The 16,728-nt window shown below is 40.2% G+C and overlaps 1 protein-coding gene across 2 annotated transcripts in view; it reads right to left on the bottom strand.

Annotated features, from left to right (window-relative positions):
• adcy5 (adenylate cyclase 5) overlaps positions 1-16,728 on the bottom strand; it is an 80,989-nt gene that overhangs the window by 14,970 nt on the left and 49,291 nt on the right. For both annotated transcript variants that reach the window (XM_046405095.1, XM_046405093.1), the window contains exons 5-12: positions 15,880-15,991; positions 13,241-13,368; positions 12,229-12,387; positions 11,973-12,114; positions 9,505-9,642; positions 5,418-5,440; positions 2,453-2,612; positions 1,341-1,438 (exon numbers count right to left, since the gene is read on the bottom strand). In XM_046405095.1, the coding sequence (XP_046261051.1) occupies positions 1,341-1,438; positions 2,453-2,612; positions 5,418-5,440; positions 9,505-9,642; positions 11,973-12,114; positions 12,229-12,387; positions 13,241-13,368; positions 15,880-15,991 (960 nt within the window). The remainder of the gene's footprint in view (positions 1-1,340; positions 1,439-2,452; positions 2,613-5,417; positions 5,441-9,504; positions 9,643-11,972; positions 12,115-12,228; positions 12,388-13,240; positions 13,369-15,879; positions 15,992-16,728) is intronic.

Raw genomic sequence — 16,728 nt, 5'->3', positions numbered from 1 at the left:
GCTTGAATGTGTTAACTCTTCTCAGTTGTGCGGTGTTACAGACAAGTCGGCCTCCCTCGTAAATGTATTTGATAAGCCACAGGTCCCGGAATTCCATTTTCTAGGCACGGTCGGAGGTATGCATAACATTAGCTTAATCTGACCGCGGCCACTCATGCACTCTCTCTCTCTCCACCTGCCTAGAGACAGCGCGGCGGTCATTGCAGGGGGCGAGCGAAAGTGACGCAGCTGCAGGAGACACACATGCAGACAGCGGAAGGAAGCCTGTTTACTGACATTGAGTAAAAAAGACATCTAAAGAATTTTCATTTCCATTCTTGCACAAAATACATGAATTCAAGCACTTTCAGTGACCCATGTCTGTTTACATGTATTTTCTAAACACTTTCAAGGCCTTGATTTTTTTCCCCCCTCAAATTTACAAACCATGAAGGATTTAAAGTACCTGTGGCTTGTATTTACATGAATTAATTTGTCACAAAGCACAAACTCTACAGAAAGTGCTGCCTAAACTGCCTTAAGTGTAAAGGACTTTTCACACGGACTAAGGATATCCCAGGGCTACGTGTTGACCCTGGAATAACCACTTTTCACACATGCACAGTTAACCCAGGACTAAACAATCTGCTAATCGAATACTATAAACTCACAGCTGACCCTTCTCCGGAGCAAAGCCAGGAAGTCCTTGGCTAAAGTCGGGGTTAAGCTCACTTTGGAACAGGCCAGAAATGTGCCGCTGTGAAAGCTTTCTTAGCCCTCTAAGAATGCTTTTAGCCCTGGGCTAAGTGCTGTGTGAAAAGTCATTTTGCCTTTCCCTATATTTTTAATAATACTATATTGTGAGAAAAGGCAAAAAAAACAGTACAAATGTTCTTCAGAGACTTATGTTTTAGTAATGAAAGTTTTGGATTTGCAATAATACGGTTCCTAGACACACTTTAATCGTCAATGATTCTAGCTGTACTGTCTCAACTATTTCATGTCTATTGTCACGCACTGCATTCATCTCCTGCATTGTGATTTTCATACTTTTACTATCTTATTTAATGTACCTTTTACCAACACAATACAAAACTCTACTTATCATACTTAATTAGAGCTGTGACAGCTTCTTATTTTCTCACTCTGGAGATGATACACATTACATAGAATAGTGGGTGCTAGTGTTAGCACAAAGGGGACACATGGATGATTTCAGCATCTGTCTCTGTTAGGCCTCCTGTTAGCAAAATGACAGTAATGACAGACTATCTGTGAGGAGCCAAATTACTGTCATCCCATTGTTAATTACAAAAATTTGAGTTGGTAATGAGGGCATATTTCAGTAAGAGTTGACTCACTGCGGCACAATGACGATCTGAATGAAGCAGATGAAGACAAAGACGAGGGAGGCGCAGGCCACATAAGCCCCAAACCTGGAGTCCACCTGTTTGGAGTACTGTGGGGGGGGGGGGGGGGGGGGGGAACAAGAGGAAAGAGTGATACAGCATCTCAACTTTTGGGGACAGACTTTTTTTTTGTTCCTTTCGGTCCGTCTAGAAACAACCTAAATACTAAATTGGACACAAAAACGTGAGAAGAGCTGATTCACTCGCATCAGTGCAGGGGTCAAACCTCATGGAAACCTTTTGGAAGCAGTACTTTCACACAGCGTATACATTTAGCTCAGCTGTACTTACACACCTGTAACTTACAGTTCATTTAACATAGAACTGTAATCAAGTTGAGGTCGACATTTTAAGATTGAAAAGATTTATTAGACTAGATTATTTCCAAGTATCCACAGATACTGTATGCTGTTTATATCCAGTAAAAACCCTGTACCTATACGTTTACTCTCCATTATCAGATGCACCAAAAAGTTGAGAGATGATTCAGAAAAGTAAAAAAAAATGTTTGTCTAAAACTCTGGAAAACAACCAAAAAAGCATTACCACAGAACTTTAACTAAGGCTGTTTTTCTTATTTCATTACAACTCCACTCCGACATGAATATCATGATCCTCTACTTGGACTTGACCCACACATTAAGTCTTAAAAACAGCTTTGCAGGCACTTCAAAAGCCGTTTTGATGAGCTCTAAGGCTTCACTTCCTCAAACTTTTACCGTGACGGGAGGAAAGCAGTTGGAACTTTAAAACATGACTCCCCAAAACCTTTTTGCGACGATCCGAGTTTGAACCTTTCTTCTCAGCCTGCCCTTCACTGTCTGAAGCAGTTTACTTCCTCTTTCCTTTAGTAGTCGTCTCTTCCCTCTTTAAAATCCCTTTCCTCCATTTCTCTGTTATACTTTGCTTTGACTTCCTCCAGGGACAAAAAAAGAGTGAGCAGGAGACAGCTTTTTGCACAGAGAAGATTGCTTGTCACAGCCAATTATTTGCTGCTATATTGGCAGTGTGTGTCACAGTTAGTGTGTGTGTGCGCGTGTGTGTATGTGTGTCTAAATCCTAACCTTTCTCTCCAGGTCAGGCTCTCTGAAGGTGAGCAGGAACTTCTTGACGTGTTCGGAGCGCAGACGGTCAATGCTGCGCGCATCGATGGCGCGGCCCAGGAACTCATCCACCTCGTCCTCTGGGTTTAGGTTTTCCTGCGTGTTCCTGAAAATGAAATGCCTAAATAACACAAGATGAGACCAGGTGACGTTTACATCTCAGGACGACTGAAAAGCTTCTTCAGACTCTACTGCAGCTGAACTTTTTGCACTGAGTGTCCTCTCAAAACAACTCCAAACACCTTTAACTGATGAGCTAATTCCTTTTTCACAAGGTAGAAACCACTGCCAATCACTGATAATTGCTGTATGGTCGTCCTGACAACCTGCCCTGAGGTGTAGTAACATTTAGCTAATCATATGCAAAGTGAAAAGAACCAACCAGCCAGTGTGTTTTGGACTAATCACAGAATCTGCAAAGAGTCAAATTACATTGATTGAAATTCTCCAGCTTTATTAACAAGCACTAAGCAGCTGATGGAGATGGTTAGGCCCAACAGTCACTCTCCTAAATGCTCTTCTCTGTTCTTCTAACTGTGTCTGCTAGCCGTTTGGTGCTGAGCGGTTAGGATAAGGTGGATTTGTAGCAGACTGTCAATAAAAATGGCCACCTGCTGCTGACAAAAAAAAACAAGTAGTGACAGTGAACCAACAGTAAAGAGAGCTGCAGATTTGGGTCATATTTCCCTGCTGCTTTCAAATGTAGAAAATATTTAAATTGCCAACTCAGGTAGCCCCTAGCGCTTGTTTTACAAAGATAAGATTGGTTAGAAAGATATTATAATAAAAAGTTGTGTTGTGTTTCCAGCTGTAAGAAGATACTGACCTCTAGATTTTACAGTAAATAAGGACAACTACTAACTTCTTTTGGCTATACAACATTAAGAGAAAATTTATTTGACAATAAAAACAAGATTAACAAATGCACTCAACAATACAGACATGTCTACATACATAAAGTTCGTCTTTTGTTTTTTGTCTAATAATTTTAATGTTTAATAATCGTCAAATAATTTTGCTCTTTAAATTATCTTTGGGGTATTTTAATCCTTTGTTACGGCATCCTAACACCCCAAGTCACGAGGTCAACCATCGTCTGAATCCTTAGCAATTAAGGCTTTAATATAGCAGCAAAGAAGACTTTTTGTAGACGTTTGAAATATATTTTTCACTCCTGAATTGTCTGCCTCAGGTCATGTTAACATTCAGGGTATGATGTTTGTCTGGGATGATTTTCTCAGCCAGATCCCTTAAATGGACTCAATATGTGACTGCAGACAATACCAAGACTGACTGTGACTGCACCAGTTGTACAGACAGATTTCCAAACTAAGCTGTGATATGGTATCCACTGATGCTTTCTAGCAGAGCGTGATGAAAAAGCAGCGTGTGCTTCCTCTCGGTTCCAAAAGCTGTCTGCATAAGAAGCAGGATCAGTGCTGCAGCCCAGAGCGGAGGCTGTGAATGTGGTCGCTGCAGCTCGCTGTGATGCCACAACGAGCTCACAGACAGACTCACAGACAGTTTGGGAGGAGACGAGGAGGAGGACAGCTTCTTTATAAATGACTGCAGTTTTCTGATCACTGACAGCCTTTAGGTTAAACATCCCTTCCTCTGTCTTTCTTGTTTTCTGTATGCGAGACAGACGATATCACCATGGTGTAACTGTCTGAAAAAGAACTTTATCACAATTACAAACTCAGACTACAAACCTGCCTCCCTGCCTACTAGCATGAGAGGACCTGAAGCTTTTCAAAGAGCCCATATTTCTTCGTGGACAAATGTGTGGGTGCAGCAGGCTGCAAATTACTTATCTGTCAACACAAACTGTGTCAAAAACCAGGACAACAAATGACGGCCACAGAAACCGCATCAACAAAGTCATCTCAAGTTCAAACCTACAAATGAGTGTTGCCAAGTGAAGCTTAAACAATTTTGCTTTGTTTTGTTTTTTCTTATTCTTATTTTGAAGCCATTGCAAACTTGGCTTGTAATTTTAAACAGTAGGAAGCTTCTGTTGCTAGGGGGCAATAAACGAAAACAAAAGATGTAAGCAATGTGGCATCGTGGGAGTTGTTGTCTTCGTTCTTTAACAGCCACCATTGCTAATGAAAATCTCTCTGACGTGACTCAGGCTCAGACTCTCGGATGGGAAGTTACAGTCCCAGGTGACCAAATGAAATGCACCGTCACCATGAATAAAATATGGATTTCTGTGGACTTGAACGTTGTTGGAAACATTTGCAATAACGTCAAAATCAGAATCAACTTCTGAGTGTGATCAACTCTGCTTTACCTTCTTTTAGTATTTGTATTAAAATGTGTCTATAAGGATTTTGAAAGTGAACTAAAAATCAACAAACTGGGGGTACATTTTGTACAGTCCAGGTTTAGAGCCTCCCCCAGGTGCTCAGCAATCAGGTGTCCTATGATTTAATGTGACCAGCTATGCTTCGTTTATGCAAATTGGGTTTTTACATTAACAGAACAGCAACTGTCTGATGTTACTATGTTTTCCATTTATGCTTTTGTGGTATCATTAGGGTATGTGAGTTCACAGCAAAATGAAAAAGAAAACAGAGGTGTCATCATGGACATGCTCACATAGACCAGAGATCAGAATACACATCCGATCTCTAACCTGCAGTCATACTCTAATAATGCACTCCGAAGTCCTGGGACTCAAACAGCCACTTCAAAGTCATCAATTCTAACCTTCCCACAGTCATTAACTGTGCTAATTACATTTCCTTTGAGGGCTCATGTTTGTTATTGATTTCACTGCAGCCCACCGATTCAGTTTTTGTTGGAGAGCTCTGCCAACTGTAAGAGCAAGGAAGTACAAGTGCAGTCTCATGGCAAACACACCACAAAGAGCAGGATAAGAAGGAAGGAACAATAATGATGAATCACAGTCTCTACTCACTTGTCTTTGGGGTCTTCAAATCCCTGCAACACAGAAAAGAGAGGGGTGGGGGGGGCAATTAGCTGGAAATGGCAGCCTCTAGTGTCCAATCAGTCTGACAGCAGCAACGCTGGAAACTTTACTCTTTACCTGTTTCAAACCACACTCAGGCTACCCATAATTATCACATCACCAAAACTGGCAAAGGGTGTGAAATCTCAAGCGAGGGACAGAATATGACTAGATTTTTTTATATATATATGTATCTGTACACCATAAAGCTAAAATGTCAAACATTTGCTGGTCCAGCTTCTCAAACATGCTGTTTTTCTCTGTTTTACATAACCGTTCATTAAAAATAGCTGGGTTTTTGATTGATGTCTGGACAAAACAAGTCATTTAAAGATTGCCTTCTTTCTCCCAGATAGCACTTTAATAATCATAACTACTAAGTCATGAACAATAGACAAATTATTCAGTATGAAAAATAACTGTTGGCTGTAGCTCAAGAAATCTCCACTCACCCACTCATCTATTGAAAACAGGAGGAATGATATGATTAAGCAGCTCAGCATCAACTAAAGATTAATTATTTATTACAGCAGACACATTCATTTTTAATATAAGATGTATACAACAACATTTACTTGTAGTTGTGATGGTGCTATAAGGCGCTATATTGAACCATCACTACAAATCACTGTAATGATATCAGTTCTTTCAATTAAAAATTCAGTTCAGGTACCAATCACCCATTTGAGTGCATATCAACTTGTTCAATTTAATAATGATGATCAAATTGAGTGTTGGCCTGTAATTTTGACAGTTCTTGGAGGCCTGATGAAATAATAACTAGCCTGAGCCTAGGTAGGAAAAGTGAGCAGCAAATAAAAGCAAAAGTCAAGCATATGTACGCTAAAAACAAACATTTTGTGTCAAACTGGGCTCTCAGCTCTGCACAACAGGAAAAAATAGACTGTGGTCAACAGGCAATTAGAACATATTTGGCACGGTTTTCTAGAACACATAAAGGAGAAAAATAGGATGACTTTCACTGCTTGTGAGCTGTTCTTTTTCTTCCAGAAATGCACTTAAGTAAGCAAAGCAATTAGTTATCATCTTCCAGCATTTTTCTCATGTTTTGTAATGTGATCCAATGATTTGGATTAAATCATCATCAGCTTGTCTTAAATGTAACATCAAGGAATTCTTTGTACATAATAAATGTATTCACACATCCTGCACCAGTTGGTTCTGAAAGAAATTAGTGAACAGAAAATAGAAATTCATGCGACAAGTTTTTAATTTTTGGGGTTTGAGTCCATTGAAGACAATCGTAGAGGACAGTTCTGCTATTCTGATTTAAACTGCTTTACTGATCTTACTGTATATTAATGAAATGTTACTGTAACCTCAGTATGCTGCTGTATTAGTGAAGGACTGAAAGATTAAAAACGTGATCAGGACTGAGCTCTTTTCATCAAGAAACATTATCTTTATACAGAAGCTCTGACTAAGGCCACCTGAGCCCAATGATCCATCCCTGTCCACTCCTAACTGCAATGAAGCGACCTAATACATCTCTCTAGCTCCCCCTACTGGACAAACACATGCCTGTAAAAATGCACAAGTAACTTCTTAATACCAAGACCGATGATTATTTTCAGTGATTATTTGATCGGTTAATTTATCTGTAAAAACGTCAGTCACGGCTTCTCAGAGTCACAAGTGACATCTTCAAAGTTTTCTCTGACTAAACACCCAAACACATTCTTTTTACTATCATGTGTGAGAAGGAAGAGCATCTAATTCTCACATTTGAGAATTTGGAAATGTCACATATTTGGCAGTTTTCTTGAAAAATGATTATCTCTAGAGCAACAATCCTGCATGTTTCATTCTTTGCTCTCATATTGTCAACATACAAGAATAGCTGAATATACATCAGTGGAGGAAAACACATGTGGAAACTCCTGGATGCCCCATGAATCATTCACAGTCCACTGCTCAGCTCCATCTATGTATGTATAGACAGAACAAGAGTAAACATCCATGACTCCCCTCCCTCCCATTTCCATAAATATTCTCTGTCGTGCCCTCTGTGCGTCTTTGACTCCTCGCTCTCTGCGACTTGCCTTATCCTCAGTTTGCCTGGTGATAAATGAGCAGCACGGAGATAGAGAGGGAGAGGGTGATATGCGGGCAGATGAGGAAAGGCTGAAATGTGGCAAATAAAGTTGATGTCAGAAAGCCTTAATGTTTCTGCAAACTTTGAAAGGCCTCTGTGAGTTGGGGAACACACAGACATTTTGGTGACACACCGATATTAGGCAAACGAAGGGGAAAAAAAACACAGCTGCTGACATGATGTCAGGAGCAGTAATTGAATGTACTCATCCAGGACGACAGGAGATAAGCCTGTTACTGGAGGCAGTTTGTTTTTAACATTCTGAGCAGTCTTTGCTGTAGTGTTTCTGCTTTTACTGTAAAAAAAAAAAAAAAGGTAAATCGCTTTGGGATCTTGTGTTAAAAGTTCCATTAGGTGAGGCTTGTTCCTCTGTCTGTTCAGGTATATTAGATGCTGGTAATTATCCATTTGTTTGTTCTAAACAGAACTGCTACCACAGCATGTATCACATAAAATATGCAAACTAATAATCATATAAAAATGCTTACGAAAGAGCACACAAGAAACTGTTTTAGAGAAAGTCTTGCACAATATGCACCTGACCTTCAGAATAAAAGCAAGGAATAGCAAGTATGTAAAAACATTTTAAAAGACCAGTGTGTAGAATTCAGGTGGATTTAAGGGCAGGTGGGAATATAATACATAACATAATACTATAATACTATATTCTACCCACTAGACCTTTAAATAACGGCATGCAATAATTAACACTCAGTCACACACTGAGTAAAAATATCATGTCATGTCATACCGTGTGATATTTTTGATCATTAAAGCACAAATTAGAGGCTCAATAACTCCTTGGGTCTCCTCACATACAGAATGATAAGTTAACCATCAAATGGGACTTGCTCACTTTGAAATGTAAACACTGCCCTGCCTGTCCGATTGCAAGTTTATCATCAGCTTTGTACTGAATGGTTGTTACAGTATTATTAACATTATACTCATTTGTCCAAAACAACTTAATCCAGTTACTCGGTGTTTCATTTCCATGCCAGTTTCAGTCCCAAGGCTGCAGCTGTTCTAATTTTGTAAATGTCCACATCTTTCAAACTCCACGCCCCCGGACTGTAACATAGGCTTTCTGTTAGAAATATGTAGCCTCCAAGCCCAAGCCGAGAAAACCCTGCTGGTACCACAGAAAACATTTTGTTTGTAGTGCTGGAGTTCCCCTTTAACCTGTACTTACATTTAGTTAATATGTTGGTTAATATGCAGGTCAAATAACAAATTAAGTCACTTCAAAGCTATTGAATCTTGCACATGGATTTTCACTGGTTGGAGAGACAGCATTTGCATAAACTTGCATATGGCCTGACTTTCCTCTCACTCTTCCCTTCACTGGATCCACTGAGAGAGGCGGGTGGACTGGTGATATGAGAATAAACACAAAACAATCCTGCGTGTGTGTCAGATGTGGGTGCATCCATTCACTGTGTGAGTCACTGCTTGCAGGGTCAACTGAGCAGGGGCAGCTACAGTATGCAAATACAAAAAACTCTTGATATGGTTTCATCACTCAAGACAAGCTTTCCCGATGTGATCAAATTCAGAAAAGGAGAAATAAATGTTTTTGAGTTAATGTTTTTTTTTCTTAAGCCTGCTCAGCTGGTAGCAGCTGACCGGCAGTTTGCTGTGCTGCTGTTGACTCCCTGAGTGTGCTTCTTCTCAGAGCCGTGGTGAGGTGTGCGAGGCAAAGTGTGTCATGAAGGGCCATCGCTGCTGCTTATCAGGACTGCAGGTCAAAGGATTATGGGTATTAACAAAGTGCTGGGTTAATCACCAAATGAGAGCCAAGATGGGATATTGGCAGGTGAGTCACCTGGCTGTGGTGCTCTAATAACAGCGACAGGCAATAATAGCAGAGGTTCAGGGTACTTTGGAAATAACAATGAGTGCTTTTTAAATTTTCCTCACCATCCTCTTCATCTCCTTGGAGACCTGATTGCCGCCCAAATGGTTGTAGAACGGACGGTCGGTCCAGTGGCCACTGTTGTGGGTGACAGAATTCGTCCTCTGTCGGTTCATTTTGGCTATCATGGCCTTTTCCTCCTTCTGTAAGACATAAAGATACAGAAAGGAGTATTAAAGCATATTCATTAAATGCTGAGGAACTCACAAAAACTATGCAAAACTTTATTTACAGACATAAAATCTTTCTCTTCTTTTTTTGGATAACAACTGGTTCAACTAAAAATCTTGCCTCGACTGGAAGGAGATGATTTTATTTATATTCATCGTCCTCCAGTGAAAAGTACATTTACTCATACTGTAGTTACACGCTTGAGTTTCTTTATTTTACTTGAGTATTTATAATTTGTGGAAAGATTTACTAAGATTTACTTAATGCTAGTGGCCTAGAGGTTGGAGAAGCGGCTTATGATCAGAAGGTTGCTGGTTCGATTCCCCCACCGGACGGGCAGGAAAAATTTGAGTGTGGTGGAGTGACAATGTCCCCACCCTCCTTAGCCGGCTGATGTGCCCTTGAGCAAGGCACTTAACCCCCAATATGCTCTCCAGGCCCTTGATGCAGCCCACTGCTCCTGTGTGTTTCACTGCATGTTGCATGTGTGTGTGTTTCAGTCAGTGATGGGTTAAATGCAGAGAGGTAATTTCCCAGCTTGGGATTAATAAAGTAACTTAAAATTTTATATCACAGAACTGTCAGATTCAAAGAGTTTGGAACTCATACCTGGAACTTGGATAGAAGAGATACACACTCTTTACTGTGTATTTATTAAACCCTTCACAGCAGCCTATGTGTCTTTTATCCCCTCTACAGTACAAGAAAGTTCACACTTTCAAAACCAATTAAAAGTTCTGCCCCACTTCACGAGGATCTAAAATTGGATCACCTGATTTCTTGGCTGTTTTTTTTTTTTTTCTTAAATTGCAGTAGGACCCACCATTGACACTATCTATTGAGTTTGAAAAATATGATACACAATCTAGAAAAGCCTAAACTTTCAAGGTAAATGAGGCTTTTATTCCGTATCTCTATATAGTTGATGTACTGGAGGATTTAATGGTGAAGGATGATTCGCTGACCTCACTCATCAGCTCATCAGCTCTAATTGGGACTTTTAGTATAAACTGTCCACAACAGGATATGGATCAACCAGGACATTGTTCTTGGTGGTAAGATTTATACCAAAATCACCAGGAGAAACTTTCCCACCACAGACACCATAACTAAACATTTAGTCTTCACACTGTGAGAAGCTGCGAATAAAAGCATCCACCAAATATCACTGTATGTTATGCTCCGGAAAAATAATCAATTCTGCTTTGGGTTATTTTATTATTTTGATATAAGAACAGCCTACTGGCTCTAGGAGGAGTTTTTCCAAAATGAAAATATAAAAAAGAAAATAATTGGACTGTACAATCGCCCCTCTGTCTCACAGCATGAGCAGCAAAATGAGAGGAAGATATCACTTCACATGACACGCTATCTATAGTCACAGCTTGTGATCCTGCTGGAGGACAGAGACAGCTGGTTAAAGCAGTCCAGTCATAAACAAACTGGAGCTCTTGCAGTGAAGCAGAGATGCACCCATTCCTCTCCAAAACACAACTCTCATGGGACCGCATCCCAGTTTATACACACTGATAAGTGCAGTATCCCAACAGAAAGCTCTACCAGGAACAGCACTTTGATTTCAGTTATGATGGTGTATGAAAAATGTTGTTTACTTGGCTTCAGAATAATTCAACACCCACACGTAGATGATCTTAGTGAAGCTACTTTGTGTTGTTGGACATGTACCATCAGCGCTCACTTTGGTATTAAAACACCACAGAGTTAATGGTGTCATAGGCACATCTGTAATATGGTTGAGATTCCTTGTTTTCCATTTGCCTTTCTAATCAGGCAAATGGAAGCTGCTAGTGGATGCTTTTCACTGTATTTTAGAGTACATCTCCCCAATTCCAAAAAACTTGGGCTGTGTAAAACATGAGTAAAACAAAATGGGATCATTTGCTAATCCTTTCAGACATATACTCAAATCAAAATATTTAATTTTTTACACCATCAGCTTCACTGACTTTTGAATTTAATGTCAGCAAAATGTTTCAAAGAAGCTGGGACAGGAGCAACAAAAGCCTGGGACAGCTGCGTACTGCTCAGAAAACGCTTGCTTGGAACATTCCACAAGTTTAAGTTCAAGTTCATTGGTAATTCAAAGGTGATAATATCACGATTGGATTGCAGAATGGACTGAGGTTCTCGGGTCCCCCTCATCTGCTACAGTGGGCTAGTACAAACACTAGCTCTACCATTAATCTAAAAATCAGAGAATGCTGCTTTAAAAAAGAAACAAATAAGACCTAAATGTGGTGTATCTGTTTATATGTGCACTTTGGCCTTTGGTGGACCATACCCTTTTCTGACTGCAGCCAACAATGAGGTAGGTTTCTATGTTGTGCTTCTTCAGGTAAGCATTTCTTTCTCCCCCTGCGCCTGCCTCCACATCGTAGTCCCCATTCAGATAATTCAGAGTGGCCTTAGTGATATGGATACGTCTGAAATGGGAAAAACACGTGAATGTTCATTATTTAGATATTATATATAAATGTATAATGCTACATGCAGTGAATGCAGTTTCTGTGCAGTGGACTGGTTACTTTGGGGCATACCCAGCTTGGCCCCCAGCCTCCATCTGATTGGCCAGTGTGACATCATTGGACCAGACATCAAACTGCCACTTCCTGAGTCCCAGCACCCCACAGTGTACCCTGCCGCTGTGGATGCCCACTCGCATGTTCACATTCACCCCAGTCACCTCCCGTACCAGCCTGTGAAAAACATTGAAAAATTATTACAAAAATAAGACCATTCTTATTAATTTTGCCAACATCTTCGTTGATCATCGCTGGTAAATCTGTGTTTTTAGTACTGTGATCTCTTTCCAACTAGATTTTGTTGTTGTTGTTAAGCTTCCACAGGTGGAGCTACTGATACACCTGCTCCTGGAAGAAGATATGGTGTGATTTGGGTGAGAGCATGTTTGCCAGCAAATCCAAAAGTTTCAGCATTGAGGCTGCTGGTAGAATCACCAACTTTATGTGTACTGTCCGCATCAAAACCAAATCACTTTAACAAGTGTTGGATTATTAATCTGAAGCTGAGATCAGATTTCATGCAGACCCTTTCTACTTTGAACAGATGGATAGATGGATGAATTAATAGTGGGGACAGCGAACAGCAGAGTTAGGCGGATCAGCTGCACCTGCTTAGAAACCTGGGCCACTGTTGGGAAAAACAAAAAAAAAAACACTGAGGAGGTGGCAGGGCCATCAGGGAGTGAGTAACAGACATTTCACATCCCTAACAATCCAACACAATCAGTCTTTGAACTATAACCTCAACCTCCAAGAAGAACATAACACTGGATGGCAGTTTTGGGATGTATAACAGAAAAGTAATACTGGATAACAAGTGAGGTTATTTATTACCACTCCCACTGATAAAAAATAATTCCCATGAAATATTACTGCAATGGGAAATGATCCCTTCATTCATCAAGTGGTTTTTCCACTGACTTTTCACTTACTGTAAATACAGAGACAGGAGCTGCCATGACAGTTATATTTTTATTGCAGTCACACATAAACCAGTGATCCTCTGTTAACACAGGGGGCAACTTACGAGATAGCCTCTATCATGTCCAGTCCCATCTCCACACAGCAGTGTGCGTGGTCGGCCCTCGCCTCTGGCAGCCCAGACACACAGTAGTAGCAGTCTCCCAGGATCTTGATCCGCAGACAGTGGTTCTCCTGTTGGGAAAGAGCGACTTACTGGAAATGTACAGCAGCTCATAATTTACTGTGGTGGGTTAGATGATGAATTCTCTGCGTGTCTGTGCATTTGCGTACTGAGTTCAGTTAAAAGAACTGTAATACATACTGTATGTAACAGTCCAGCCAGTCCAACTTCGTCAAGTCCTGCTAATTGTTCCTCTATCAATATACTATACAAAATGATTACAAGCTATGGCATGATTAATGAGCTGTGTTAGTTTAAAATCAGGTAAGAGATTACATTTTTTTTCTCTGGTATTTTCAAACCACATGAAAACATTCAAACTTAATAAGAACAAGTTAAGCACAGTCAAAACCTCCTTGCTAGAACTAACACTAAATGTGTTATAATTATAAATTGTAAGTCATGTACTCCACCACATACTTTAAAATTAAGCAGAGCATAAAAGTACGTTTCTCAGACCCTCAGTAAAGACAACAGCTGCTCTGATCAGTGGTCTTATATTTATATACCTAATTTCCCTCTGGGGATTAATAAACTTATCTTATCTGCAGCCACAGCAGGCAGCTGTTTTAAGCAAAAAAGCCACTGTATTCTACTTGCCCACTCTCAGGCAACAGAAAGTTAGAGACTAGAACCTTGTGGAACATTTAGAGTCAGATATTTATCTCCGGACTTAGTGAATACCAGGCCAGCTAAAAGGAAAGAAAAGCTAATGTTCTTGTATGTTTGCTGAGCAGGATTTCTACAATAGCTGCATGTTAGCTACGACTCTAAGGCTTGTTGGCACTATGTGTGATGACAGCAATATTGTGTGAGTGTCTGTATGCGTGTGGATGTGTAGGGCCTGGGAGAACACTGTGTCTCATGATAACCACCTGAATATCTCTTTAGCACATGGCTCTGGGAAAATACAAAAAGGCCCACTGTCCAAAGAGAACAGACAGAGAGTGTGTGTGTGTAGTGTGTGTGTGTGTATCCATGTCTATACACAGGCGCAAGGAGCATCTGGCATGGACATACAAGTGTCAGTAGCAACGTTTCTGCTTCATAATGCCATTATGCCTGTTTCACTCATAAATATTGATTAGCACATCGTTTCACCTTTCATAAACAAATGACATACATTGAGCATTAGCTGGACAAATAATGAAGCTTCTAGATAGAGAAAAGGGGAATATCAATATTCATAAATGTGCTGTTTATGAAGCTCTGATTTTAGAAATGTGCTATAAACACGTCTGCCTGCAAGATATTGATGGCAGATATGAAACAGATATTTGAGCTTCACTCTAAACACTGGAACTCTTCTCATTTCTATTTATGTTAGCACTGATTTACATGTCCTCGAACTTTATTTTATCTGTCTGTAAGAGGCCCCCAAATGCTCCAAGTGATTTATCTGTAATTTTTTGATTAGTAAATAATCACTGAAATAGGAAACACATAAAGTTAGGCCTGTTTTTAAGACTACATTATGTAAACTAGCTCAAGGTGAAAATGTATCTCTCTTTCAGAAATTCAAGGTTTAGCATGAAAGTGTTCAGTAGTTCCCAATTGTTTAGGCTTCCAACTATATTGTATTAAACAAACATATGTAGCGTTATTTAATATTGGGGGTGGGATTTATAGGTAAAAATCAAACAGCAAAGACTACAAGAAAGACTGAAAAAATAAACCAACTCTTGCCCTGAACAGTTTTTATTGCTTTACATCCTGTACCAGACGAACTGTACGTGATCTCTGGGCAGCCTGTGCTCCAAACAGCTCATGGTCTAACAGCTGTCTGGTATTTACATCCTTTCTGCATATTCATATTCATATTATCAGGCTTCAGGTTATAACTGAGCACTGCAATCACTAGTTATGCAAAACAATACGCTGATGGGAGAGAGTGGGGTGACTGCTCTGCACTGGAATCAGTGTTAAGAGCCAAGCACGGTCTGCATGCTGTTTCAACTACAGGTTAAATAAACACCAGACTGCAGTGAAAGCAGGTGAACTGTGACCTATTTGCAGTCCCACACTCCTTCACTACAGACTATCCATTATCCTATTGAAGTGAATAACTCAATACCTGAACTATTAACCTCATTTAGAACTCTGGAACACCCAAAATGTGGTCAGGATTGTCTGATCTCAAATGTGATTTCACACCTAAGTATAACTGTGGATGCTTTCATGAGTAACACTCAGTATATAATAAAATCTTGCCTCAACAAGCATTGTTTCATAGCTTTATCTTTGGGATTTGAATAACACCTTTCTATATGTGTGCCAGGAATTGGCAAATTATTTCCATGTACTGTTACATTTTCTGCCCACGGACATTAACAAATAATTTTCCATCTTGCTGTATCACATTTGCATTGGATGAGTTATTCACAAAGCAAAAACAAGCAGAAAACAAACAAACATTTTTTCTAAACCAGAAAGTTAATTGATATTAAAAATAAAAGCAGAAAAAATAAAGCACAATTTGTAGCCTTTACATACAACATACACGTGTGTGATTGTGTTCTTACCGCTGCCAACTTGTCAAAGCGGGCAAAGAGTTCATTAAGAGTCATCACCAGCTCCTGCGCTGTGCACTGGGATGCCAGACTTGTGAACCCCTCAATGTCTGCAAATAAGATGCTGCAGAAAAACAAAGGCAAGACAAACAAAATTCAATATTCTTCATTTTCTAAATTTGGACTGCCCACTTCCCTCTTTTCCACCTGCCAGCAAGGAAGGTGTAGTCTATGGGAGTTTCAGCTAAAGCGGGAATCATGCTTCTCTGAAGATACCAATTTTGGAAACATCTCAGTGAACCTACCCAGAGAGGGGTGTTCTGGGTAACCGTAGGTTCACCAAGACCCCAGAGCCAAAGTGCCCACCTCCCAAACCTCAACTACAAGACGTGTGGCCCTACACATCAAGCAGACTGCTTAGTTGATTCAATTCCTGTTCAGAGGTGGCTTTGACAGAAACAATAGTAAGTGTACAACATACATGTATAAAAGTTACAGCCACCTAAATTCAAGTGAGCTATGAGCTTGTTAGCCTACGTACAGTCTGTGAAGACAGGCGACCACACACTCACACCTAGGGGCAATGTAGAGTAGCCAATTAACCTAATGTGCCTGTTTTGGGGATTGTGGGAGGAAGCGGGAGAAAACCCATGCAGGCACAGGGAGAACATGCAAACTCCAAACAGAAGAGCCCAGACTGGGATTTGAACCTGGAACCCTCTTGCTGTGAGGCGACAGTGCTAACCACTGTAACACTGTGCTGCCTGCCATAGCAAAACCCCTTATAAATAAATAGAGCCATAACACTGGAATGAGTCACTTAATGTAACATCCCCTTACTGCATTCAACACTGTGAGAAT

Source organism: Scatophagus argus, chromosome 11 (genome assembly GCF_020382885.2).
Source record: "Scatophagus argus isolate fScaArg1 chromosome 11, fScaArg1.pri, whole genome shotgun sequence".
Taxonomy (NCBI): Eukaryota; Metazoa; Chordata; class Actinopteri; family Scatophagidae; genus Scatophagus; species Scatophagus argus.
The sequence above is the reverse complement of the archived record's forward strand: the minus strand, read 5'-3'. Positions and strand labels throughout refer to the sequence as shown.